The sequence below is a fragment of the Trachurus trachurus genome, assembly GCF_905171665.1.
Source record: "Trachurus trachurus genome assembly, chromosome: 4".
NCBI classification, from domain to species: Eukaryota; Metazoa; Chordata; class Actinopteri; order Carangiformes; family Carangidae; genus Trachurus; species Trachurus trachurus.
This window is the reverse complement of record NC_139898.1, coordinates 21,258,817-21,270,895: the sequence shown is the minus strand read 5'-3', so window position 1 is coordinate 21,270,895 and position 12,079 is coordinate 21,258,817. Positions and strand designations below refer to the sequence as shown.

At 38.1% G+C, this 12,079-nt stretch overlaps 1 protein-coding gene across 2 annotated transcripts in view; it reads left to right on the top strand.

Moving 5' to 3' along the window:
- The window catches only part of LOC310985087 (adhesion G protein-coupled receptor D2), an 86,817-nt gene that overhangs the window by 12,054 nt on the left and 62,684 nt on the right, over positions 1-12,079 (top strand). For both annotated transcript variants that reach the window (XM_083970538.1, XM_083970539.1), the window contains 5 exons: positions 1,076-1,178; positions 3,395-3,548; positions 3,895-4,028; positions 4,446-4,561; positions 6,164-6,284. In XM_083970538.1, coding sequence (XP_083826664.1) covers positions 1,076-1,178; positions 3,395-3,548; positions 3,895-4,028; positions 4,446-4,561; positions 6,164-6,284 — 628 coding nt within the window. The remainder of the gene's footprint in view (positions 1-1,075; positions 1,179-3,394; positions 3,549-3,894; positions 4,029-4,445; positions 4,562-6,163; positions 6,285-12,079) is intronic.

Genomic DNA, 12,079 nt, shown 5'->3' with positions numbered 1-12,079 from the left:
CACACTCCCATACACAACAACCATAAGATAACTTATTGGCGCAGTAGTTGGTTTGCTCTGTTCCTTAGGCAGCTATGAGTATTGACCAGTGCTAATGCAGTAATTACTGTTGTCTACATGTGGGTCCACTCTGAAGGTTTATGGCAGCGCTCAGCAGCTGTTAATTAAGATTAGGGTCACTGAGGGATCACAATCAGCTGGAGAGGAGCTGCCCTGGCGATTTATGACTGTCCTGAAATCAGAGAGCGCAGCCATGCATTTCACACTGATGCTGGTGTATGATGTACATGCATTTGTGTACTTAAACACACAGCACACACACATACAGTACACGGAGCAGATGCGTACATGTGCCCAGATGCATTTATATTCTTAAAAGAAATTATAATGATCATAAGCAGGGATGCAGATATGAGTTGAGTCTAAATAGGCTGAACTCATGAGGAGGTAATGGAAGCGTCTTTAGTTAATCTTTGAAGCAGTTCCAGCTGTCTGTTTTATTTATGTCATGTATGAAGTGGAAACATTTTAAAAACTGCTATTTGAGTAATATATGCTACCTTTTAGCATAGCCTTGAATTATGGATATATACTAATATAATCAGATATGATCTCAGCAAGAAAACATACTAGAAGACAAACTGAAACTGTCAAAGGCAGTTGTAAATTGCTTAAGTCTAAATGTAACATAATGAAAAACAACGATGCATCTGTAACAATGCAGTAACATCAACAGGATGGAAAATGTAGAACAAGTAGACGCGATAAAGTGATTCAACGCACTGAAAGCTAATCAGATTCAGGTCATCGTGTTGACTCCGGCAATGGAAATATTAATGCCTGCACTGTGGCAGAGTAAAATATCTCAATAAGTTAAGGTTTAGCAGTGATTAAATATAGCTCAGACAAACTTGAGTGTAAAATGTCCGCTGGCTGAGATATGTGCTTATATTGTTATGTTATCAAGATTATCTATGTATTAAAATGTATGATGGGACTTTCTTGATCTCTGTTATATAGTACTGTCACTTTTTAAGTCAAGATCTGCTGACAGTATGGTCTTCTCTTTCTATAGTATCCCCAAATCTGACAGGACGTCCATTCACAAGAATCTTTTCATCGCACTGATCTGTGCTCAGGTGATTCTGCTTTGCAGCGGCTCAGCCATTCACAACAAGGTACGGGCTCCTTATTTTGAAATGCATATAGGATTTCATGCTGTTACACAAAAAGTCAGATGGTGGACAAATAAGGCTTAAAGGGACAACGAGGAGTTTCTATTTGGTTATAAAAAAGTCTCATATTAATGTGGATGAATCTACGTTACCACTTGTTAATGGGCCCATTTTAGATAAATATATAGTTTTGTCTCTATCGTTATTTTGTTATTATTAGTGGTGGTGGAAACGCTGGTCGAGCCGACCAGTTTCTTTACTTTCGGTTTCGTGGCGAGTCATGAGAATAACGCCGCCGAATCTCCATTTATGGTCGGAACTACGACGGTATCTGATCGTCTTCCAACCTCTGACTTTAAGTCTTGATGAATGAAAACATGAGTCTGTCTTGCGCCGGTCAAAGAATTTCACGGTGCGCGCGAAGGCTCATAAATGTAGTGTGAAAACACTTCGCTTTTCCAAAACTCCTCGTTGTCCCTTTAAATGGTTTTCAGATACATGTCAGTTTGAGGCAGAATTTGAATGAAGAATTGATTTTAAGTTGGATATAGGAGCTGCTTAACAAAACATTTTTTCGAAATGAAATGAAGTAATATAAGTCAAGACTTTATATATTACAATCTTCTCACACAGTGCAGCATAAGCTTTGAATAATTACCCTGGATAATAAAATTTGAAAGGGTTGTTAAAGGAATACTTCACCCAAAATCGATAATTCACCAATTCTCTACTCATCGTCATGCCAAGGAAGGGTTTGGAGAACTTTCGGAGTCATCAAAACGCTTTGGAGTTCCAGGGGGTCCGGCTGGCAACGGATTTTCATATAACGGCGGCGGATAGTGCTCACTTTTGAATCGTCCAAAACACACACTATGAAACATCCAAATACCTCCATACTGCTCGTCCGTACTGACCCAAGTGTCCTGCACGACATGAAAAAGTTATTTGGAAAAAAGTTATTTGATCACTGTTTTTAGCCTTGTTGTATCAGTAGCTCTCAGTGGCGCTGTTGATGTTTGTGCGCATGCGTGAGATTTGCTGCGAGATGTTCTTCCATGTTTACATCGTACATCCAATGGTTTACAACGACGAACAAACATCTCACAGCAAATCTCGCGCATTTACGGACGAGCAGTATGGAGGTATTTGGATTATTCATAGTGTGTGTGTTTTGGACGATTCAAAGTGAGCTCTTTACACCGCCATAATATGAAAATTTTAAAAACTCTTAAAGTTCTCCAAACCCTTACTTGGCATGACGATGAGTAGAAAATTGGTGAATTATCGATTTTGGGTGAAGTATCCCTTTAAGATTTTTCTGATGTCTAACACATTTTAGTCTTTGTCCACACCAATGTCTTTTTAATAGCTTGCTTAATGAGATTTGATTTGAGTGCATACTGATGGTCCCAGGCATTTGATGTGACATAGGTGAACCCAACTGTCAAATCCATCAGTCTTAGTGGTCACTCAATAGCTTGTAGTTGGTTTGACCCCTGCTCTGGTCCTTTGACCCCAGGTCAGGTCAGAGTGGACTTTACCCATGGGGGCAGATGACCACTTGTTGGAAATTCATCAAATGGTCTCATGTGTGTATATACAGGCTGACTGGTCATTTTTTTTAGTTCTTAACAAGGGTTTTTATTTGTCTAGTCCAGAGCCATTTACATGCAATTATTCTGAGGTACTTCAATTTCTGCTGAAGGATGATTCAGTGGATGATTGGATTGTAAAAGTTGTGGTGTTGTGTACTACCATTATTTAGGAATAAATCAGCTAATGATAATATGAGATGCGAATACAACACAAAATATTTTCAACATATTCCTTTATATATATTATTAACATAATAATATAGGACTGTATAATGGTTAAATCATTGTACAAATTTAGAGTTCTTCTCCAAAAGGTACTTTAACCCTTCTAAGTGCACAAATTTGCATTGGGTTTTTGAGAATTTTCAATAAAAAGAATAACCCTTGCAGATAATGTAAATGCAGGGCATTGTGCAACAAACCAATCCTTTCTCAATACATAACCCAGCAGGAAACATGCACACATTTCTGATGATGCTTATGACTGGTTGCCCTTAAAGATTTGGCACAGGAATTGAAGCTTATTCAACTGGTTGCTGTTCCGGCGTGTCACTCAGGAATTTCACCTTGAAATGTAAAATATGATGTGTATCTGTCTGCATTCCTGTGTTTGTGTATTCGTAGGTGGCTTGTACACTTGTGGCAGCACTGCTTCATCTGTTCTTCATGGCAGCATTTAGTTGGATGCTGGTAGAGGGGCTGCTCCTCTGGAGCAAAGTGGTTGCAGTCAACCTCAGCGAGGATCGACACATGAAATATTACTATCTCATCGGCTGGGGTAAATGGCTCGACTCAGACCAAACCATTCTTTTCACTCCTGTACAATGAATGTACATGATTTGTTTTTGATATTTATTGATACCTTAATTATAAAGGACATGTTAAAATCATGGATGCAAACTCACAAAGAGTCAGATTATTCAGTCTCTTCTTTTTGATTACATTTTCTAGCTGATGTAACTCTGAATATGTAAAACATCACAGCAATCTCTTACTGTAGCTCCATTTTACTCTCTTTCTACTTCATATCCTTTCCTCTTCCCTGATTATCTTTTTCTGGTTGCTTGCATTCATCTCTTATTCCTCTCCTCTGCATCTATTTTCCTCTCTCTCCCTCCCTCTAGGTCTGCCGGTGCTGATAGTCACCATCACTTTGGCATCGGCCTCAGGCAAATACTCAGCCGACGGCTACTGTTGGCTCAGTGTCCAGAATGGCGTTATCTGGGGTTTTGCTGGGCCCGTCATCTTCATCATCATGGTCAGCAAATTAAATTATGTAATTATATTATGTAGCCTGAAATGGTTAAAATACTGGGCACATTTAACCATTGCATACTTATAGTGTTCTGTGGTCCTAAAGAGCTCCACAGTAGACTATATAAGTTAATACTACCAATAACGGTTGCATAATATATTTAAAGAGCTATCATTAGGAACATATGTCTCTATTTTATTATTCTTTCCTTTGCTTTGCTTTCCTTTCCTTTCCTTTCCTTTCCTACAAGCTCCTACTATACCCACAGATATATCAGCCAATACTCCTCTTTCTCTCTCCATTTCTCTCTTCTGCTCGAATTTGTACTGTTTTACCCTTATCGTTGAGCAGATGTTCTGTTCATCTCTGTCCATTTGTCTTTGCCTGCTCTCATTTCCATATCCTCCAATTTATTTCCAGGTAAATATCATGATACTGACTCGGGTGGTCGTCATCACCATCTCCACAGCCAAGAGAAGGTCCATCATGTTGGCCATGGGCACTAGTCCTGTGGAACAAGCCTATGAGCAAATCAGGTACTAACCACAAGGAGGTGCCATTTGTCCTCTTTTTTAAGATTATTCACCCAGGCCACAGGCCTTGGAGCAGACAAGCTGTAGTCACTGGGCGTCAAATAAAAAGCAGCTGGAAGATTTTGTATTGGATTTGTCATTTTAAAACAGCCAGGCTCATTTATCAAACACGATAGGAATACATTTTGAATGGATTGCATTAGCGTTGTACATATAAAAGACTTCAAAATACAACCACTTGTAATGGTTAAAAATCCAAGGGCTTTGTGTTTTAGTATCAATGTGTGTTGACATAGAAATTATTCATATATAGGTTTTCTGACATGTAAGTGTAAGTGTTGGATTTATCTAATTTAAAAGCTCTTATTGACCTATCATTTTCATTTAGTTTCAATGTAATGGCTTTGTGTTATTCCTGAAATGTTGAATATATACCGGTATTATAAAATTCATCGAAACTCCTATTTATCAGAGTCTTATTCTCACACTTGCTGTAGTGGAAACAGAGGCACTATCAGTTGCAGCTGTAGTTATGCTCTTGGTAAATTATTATGATGATTATGAATAGATATGAGGGGGAGTTTAAGATGAATAACATCAGTGTAAAATATCATCTTGGCATCTGTGATGTGATATTAGCATCACTCTCACTGTCCTTCATATTTATTGAACGGTAATTCAGATATTCAAAAATGGGCTGTAAAATATTTGGGTTAAAGAATTTCTTACCCCTTCAATGATGAGATGCAAAATTATAGACATTTTATTTTTAATAGTTTTAATAAAGACCAGATATTGTGTAACACTACTCAGAAAAAGGTTAAATAGTTTTAATATATTGTACCATGGAGTGTGATTTCCATGCAGAAATAATATCTTGACTGCTATTGTCTTGCACTTCCTATTTTTCCTTGACACTGGGTTTAGGTCATTAGAGTGAAACTGCAGTGTGTGATCCAGTAGATTTCCTACAACAGGCTTGTATATGATCCTATCAGTGAAAATTGTGTTTAAGTGTATATATTTTTTCACTCGCTCAGCCCACCAGGGCTCACAGTAGGTGCTCTATGAAGGTTTTCAAAGCAGGCCTTGAACCATTTGGCACCCCTGGGTGGCAGCCGTCTCGGAAATTCAAACACATTCCTCCGCTGAATAAACTAGGGCTCACAGCCCGCCATGTCACAACGCACGAACACACACACAGCTGGTGTGGTTTGGCGGTCACCTGAGCGGGAAGCTAATTCCACTCTAAACAGAATTAAGGCGGATTTAAGGTGGGAAGTTGTCACCCCATGAACCTTCCCAGCCGCACAATGTTGTATATGGAACACCCAGCCTGCCAAAGCTGCTCAGTTTTGTCCAAAAAGAACTGACAAGATGAGAAACCCAGAAGTGAGATCAAGACGATCAAGGAGGAAGCAGAATGCTCAGTGAATATTAACATCCATTTTATCTGATGTTGTTTAAATTCAGCTCAGTCAGCCAGTTCAGCCTTTGTGGTGTGACTTAAAATTTGTGTGTATCTTTGTATGTTTGCCCAAATGTATGTTTAGTCTTACATTTTTGTTGTGTAATTTGTTTCTGTGTGTGTGTGTGTGAGCACAGGGCTGCAGTGAAAGCAGTTTTGGTGCTCCTGCCCATCCTTGGACTGACATGGCTATGTGGCGTCTTGGTGCCCTTCTCCATTGTGATGGCTTACATCTTCATCCTCCTCAACTCCCTACAGGTACACACGCACACACACACACACACACACACACACACAAATAAACTCTGGATTGGAACTTTTTATTACTAACTTACAGTAATTAATACAACTAACACTACAGAAAGGTTGGTAAACAGGAGTAAACAGACTTTTTTTTTTTTTTGCAAATGCAAGCATGATATATATTATCAAAAAAGACTGGGTTTTTTCAAAACATGCATGCAGTATGCATCGCTTTCTCTTAAGTTTGTTGGGAACATTAAATACAACTTTTACTTTTAGAACAAAACATTCTTAAAAAACAACCATATGACTATTGTAATTAGGTAGAAAATGTAAGACTTAATAATACACAGCTAAAACTTGTGCACAACTTAAAAAAAAACTTCCAACAATTTATAGAGTTGAAACAGCTTTTTTTCTTTAGTGAGAAACAGAAAGGTTTTCTATTATACATTGTAATTCTGCCCTTCTTTGGTTGTGAGGGTACATAGCCTGTCAAGGTTTTTATTTGTCAGTGACAAGGCTGAGGCAGAAAGAAGGAAAAAGAGCCTCGGTCGAGCTTGTGTTAAACAGGTACTTCATTTTATCAAGGGAAGTCAATTTTTATTGTTTGTTTGATTATTTTTGCTTTATGTATTCAGAGGTCAGCATTACTGTTGTTGTTTGTGGCTTATCAGCATTGGCTTTATGCTTTTAGTGCTGAAATTCAGAACTGTATAAAATATACAGTCAAATTTTAACAGATTTTCCCAGAACTAACATAGCTGTGGGCATCACAGCACTGTTTTAAGAATGGTCACAACTTAAAGAAACAATGGTTTTCACATTGAAAAAGAATAAAAACCATGTGTAGCCTCATTTTCTACTATGCTGCAGTTATTAGGTGGAAGACAAGAATGAAAAATTGTAATTCTACATCTGCAATAGGTGCCTTACAGTTTCCCAGCTTCCCCAGCATGTCCAGATCCACCGTTGCAATTTGTAGTTGTCTTTTAATCAGCTGTATCTTTAATTGAGCTGTATATTTAACAAGGAAATCAATAAAGGTTTTAGCTTCAGTCTGATCATTAACGGAGGGCCCTCGGTTGCCATAAATAGTTTCTTTTCCCCCTCATATCTAATTATATTTTTTTTATGTTGCAGCAGTAATTAATACAGATGATTTTTTCATGGGCTCTTAACAACAACACCATTTCACATGTTAACACATCATATGGATTTCTCCTCTGTTTCATGCATGTCTGTCTGTCTGTGTTTGTTCAGCTGGATGGCTGTCTGTCTGCAGTTTCTGATTAACCCTGTTGGTCTTTTACCTTTCTGTTCATCTGTTTAACTTTCTCAGCACAAAACACCAGACTTACTGTAATTAATTATCTTCTTTTATCCAGTCTTAAATCCAGTCCTTTAACTTGTTACTTTTCAAATGTTTGTTGGCCATCCCACTATCAGGTAATGTTAAAGTCAAGTACTGATGAGGCACTTCTATAAGATAACATTTTTTATTTTTTAAAATGTAACTTCTATGTTATATATATCTTACTATATATCTCCAATGTGATTTTTAGATGCAGGCAAATCTAATTAGCACATGGGATTATCTCTGTAGGTCGTAAAAAAGTAAACAAATTGATGGAAACATAAGAAATATATTAATATTAATATACAGTATATATATTTTCCAATGAACTGCATTTTGTTTCATTTATGTGACCTGTAAGGTGGCAGTGATACCTCTGCTGCCAAATTCAACATCCTGATAATTAATGATTGTGACTTACATAACTACTCTAAAAAAAGACATTGTGTCTCATCTATATTTAATATGTTAAAACTTGCGGTCACTCTTAATTCTGGAACATGCATCACCAATATTCATCACATGGATGGTTATGCATGCATCTATTTAATCCTTAGAAAAACTGGTCCTGAAACATAATATTTTCAACACATTAGTGATACAATTTTTTAGAAAATACTAGCACTTCCCCTCTGCTACCTCTTTTGCATGCTACTTTCATGTTCTGTCCTTCAGCCATGCATGCTGCAAAGGACAAGAACATTCCAATAATTTCTGTAATACATAAAGTAACCCACATTATTTAACATCTGTTTTATGCTATGTGTGTTTGTGTGTGTTGATGGGGCTTCTGGGTAGCTGTAGCAGAACTCTGGTCACAACCAGCTGCTCTGGAATAATAGAGCTGCATAGTGCGTCTTTCTCAAAAGCCTCAACAGTTCAGAGCACAACAGGAACCCTACCAGGCTTCAAGCTGCTCAAATGACACACTCTGTTGACCTCACTGCTCTCGGGTCTGCATGGGGTGTAGTGGCACTTGAAGTGGTAATCCTTAAAATGCTATGTGTTTTTGGAGAATTGTTCTACGTTTTGAGGTGTGCTTACCGCTGTTCTGTCTGTTCACTCAGTAGAATGATAGAAATCAAAGCTTTTTCTGTAGGTTGTGCCCTTTTCCTTGCCCCACCATCCATGATTCTGATAGCATGGCCTGTAATTATGACTACACACCTACCTGCAGACAAAGAGGAAATATAAAACACAAATTCTGGATTGTTTTTTCTATGAAAACATCTAGATGTCACGTTGTTAAATGTAAGGAAAGAATCCAATCAAGATAAGATGGATGGATGGATGGATGGATGGATGGATGGATGGATGGATGGATGGATGGATGGATGGATGGATGGATGGATGGATGGATGGATGGATGATGGATGGATGGATGGATGGATGGATGGATGGATGGATGGATGGATGGATGGATGGATGGATGGATGGATAGATAGATAGATAGATAGATAGATAGATAGATAGATAGATAGATAGATAGATAGATAGATAGATAGATAGATAGATAGATAGATAGATAGATAGAATAGATAGATAGATAGATAGATAGATAGATAGATAGGTAGGTAGGTAGGTAGGTAGGTAGGTAGGTAGGTAGGTAGGTAGGTAGGTAGGTAGGTAGGTAGGTAGGTAGGTAGGTAGGTAGGTAGGTAGGTAGGTAGGTAGGTAGGTAGGTAGGTAGGTAGGTAGGTAGGTAGATAGATAGATAGATAGATAGATAGATAGGACACACCTCAAAGGGTTGAGTATCTGTACTTGCATCTTGATCTTCTGCACTGGTAAAACAAGATCACAGCAGGAAAGTTAGCCAAAGGGAAAAAAAAAACTTCCCAAAAAAGAACTTGAATCGGCTCTAGATATTGACCAGATATCATGGTTCCCAGAGGATGTATTCTAATGACTTTGGTGATCATATGCATGTAACTTTATCATCACTAGCAAGGTGTGAAATGTGTTACATATTCTTACCTCTCTCAGGATCCTGCTTAATCCCAGAGTGAAGCTGACTTTTTCTTAACAGCTCTTGGAAGGATTGCAGTAGAATTCAATACTGGTCTTGTAATCCCACAAACAAATGCATGCATTCTAACATGATTAACAGACAGGGAATGTACTAAACATACAAGCGTTATAATTGCATGCCATGTCAGCATGCTAATTTGGCTCAAAGCATTGCGCTTATGTGCAGCTAGTATAGCTGTAGACTCTGGAACATGGACCATTTTTTCCTCTTCTTTAATGATCCTCTTAATGGGTTAATTGGACGCTGCATTATGCTACATTAGATCACAGTTGCCCTGTAGAAGACAGCCTTACTGCTGCTTCGGTGTCATTGATCCCATTTGGACGGGGAGCGTAGTTGAACATTGTCCCACCATAATGGCTACTCATAAAGATGATGAAATGAATGAAACTTTAACAATAACACATGCAAAATCCAAGATGGTAGGCAGGAGATAAAAATAAGAGATAAATCAATAAAAATGCTGAATTTTTTTTTTTTTAAGAAATCGTTTTTTATTTGCAGCTGTTGTATTTTCAATGGGGCTAGCCAAAGCAACATAAAGCTTAAGCGGTAAGCCTTTACTGTTAAATCAATAAAACAGATAATGTTGACAAACCTTTTTCATTGCACTCCCTGATGCCCTTCCCACCCCTACTCTTCCTCCTCCATCCCAACAACACTGTCTGAAGTGTCTCTCCTGTTGCTGTTTTTCTCAAGATAGAGACCTTAGCAGGCCATTATGCGCAAACATAGTTTAGACCTGGCAAGAATGCATTGCTGCTGCACAGACCTGAGAGGTTCCGGTTTTTACTTGGGTTTTTGTTCATTAACAGATGGCAGGTGAAGTGCAGCTTGTGCAAAAGTAGCATCTGTATCTATTACACTTCATCACTAATTTGTAGAAGTTCTTTAACATTTTGCTTTGACAAGGATTTTCTTTAATCAAATTCTTTTTTGATTGATGCAGTAAAATTAAAAACTCAAACAAACCTGTTCATCAGGATGTCAATAACATCCATGCATGTCTTAAATCAGTGGGTTTCTCAGTTTTTAATATGCTGTTCCCCTGAGTGGATTCAAACTTCCAACTCAAAGGCGGCAGTTTTTATGAACATCCTTACCATAAATACTGGCATGCCTCATCTGCTTCCTTATCAAGCTCGAGATAAATAGCATGGGGTGCCATGTTTGTGTGTGTTTGTGTGTGTGTGCACGTGTGAAAGAGAGCGAAGGGTGATGGGGGGGCTCATTGGGAAGCCTATAAATCGCTCCACTCTCCGTCATCCAATCTCTAGGCAATGTCATTCAAAACCCTCTTGCTATCCATTACCTGGGTATAATAGGCTCCTGGCCATGCAGTGTCCATCTTATTATTAGCCCATAACTTTAAACTATCAATAACTTTGAGCTGCAGAGGCAGACAGTAGGGGAAAGAGAAAGGAGAGTGGGAGAGCAGCGTAGAACTGTTAGAGAGTTGGAAAGAAAGTATTAGGGTAACAGTCGTCCTGTGCAAGTTGATGAGAGAGTGCAAGTAAATGTGGTTTCTTTTAGTAACTTTGCAGGGAATTAATTTGTGAAGTGTTTCCTTTCATTTCTGTTATGCCAGTTTACTGCCTGTGGAGGGCAACCCTGTGCCTTGTCATTACAGTGTGAAATTATAGAGAAATCAATGAGAGAATTTATCAGAGCCATTTCATTCATATTGCATTAAAGTCTTTTATATCACAGGAACTGATGACAACGTTTTCACTTTTCTTATGAAATGAACAGAGTGGCGAGTGGTAATGGGATTTTACAGGCATTCACTAAAGCTTTAGAAGTGATATTTAGCATTTCATTCAGGGTTAAATCCAACTAAGAAAGAAGTACTGTATATGCCTGTGAAGAATTCTGTAATTGTACATAAAAAAGAAAAAGGTGCGCAGTGTGATCACTTTGTAACTGTGTTACCAGTTTGAACTGCTAACACAGTTTTCATAAGCAGATTGTCTAATACAGGATGTTTTCAGATGGTAACCAATCTTGTGAATCAGTATTATGATTTTATACACATCTTTTTACAAATTGTAAAATGAAGTCATTTGTAGTAACAAGTTGAAAGTGAGGATTCAATTAATGGACTGATTCATCCAAAGCCATATTAGATGCCTAATAATGGGGGGAAAAATCGACCAGAAAAGTAGCCTTTTACCTGAGGCATAGTTTTAATGCAGCTTAAGGCCTCAATGAATATTGTTTCAAGTGAAATAAATGCAGCACACACAGAGAAACACAAAGAAACACACACAGTTGGCTAGTAGAGCATGACATCAGAGTGTATCCAAGATATAGATATGATCAATAGAGTGTTGCTCTGCTTATTGATTTTTGCCATATGGGAGAGATTTGTTGTGTGAGTAAGCACTGCTTTTACAGCATGTGAAGTGATTGTTTGAGGGA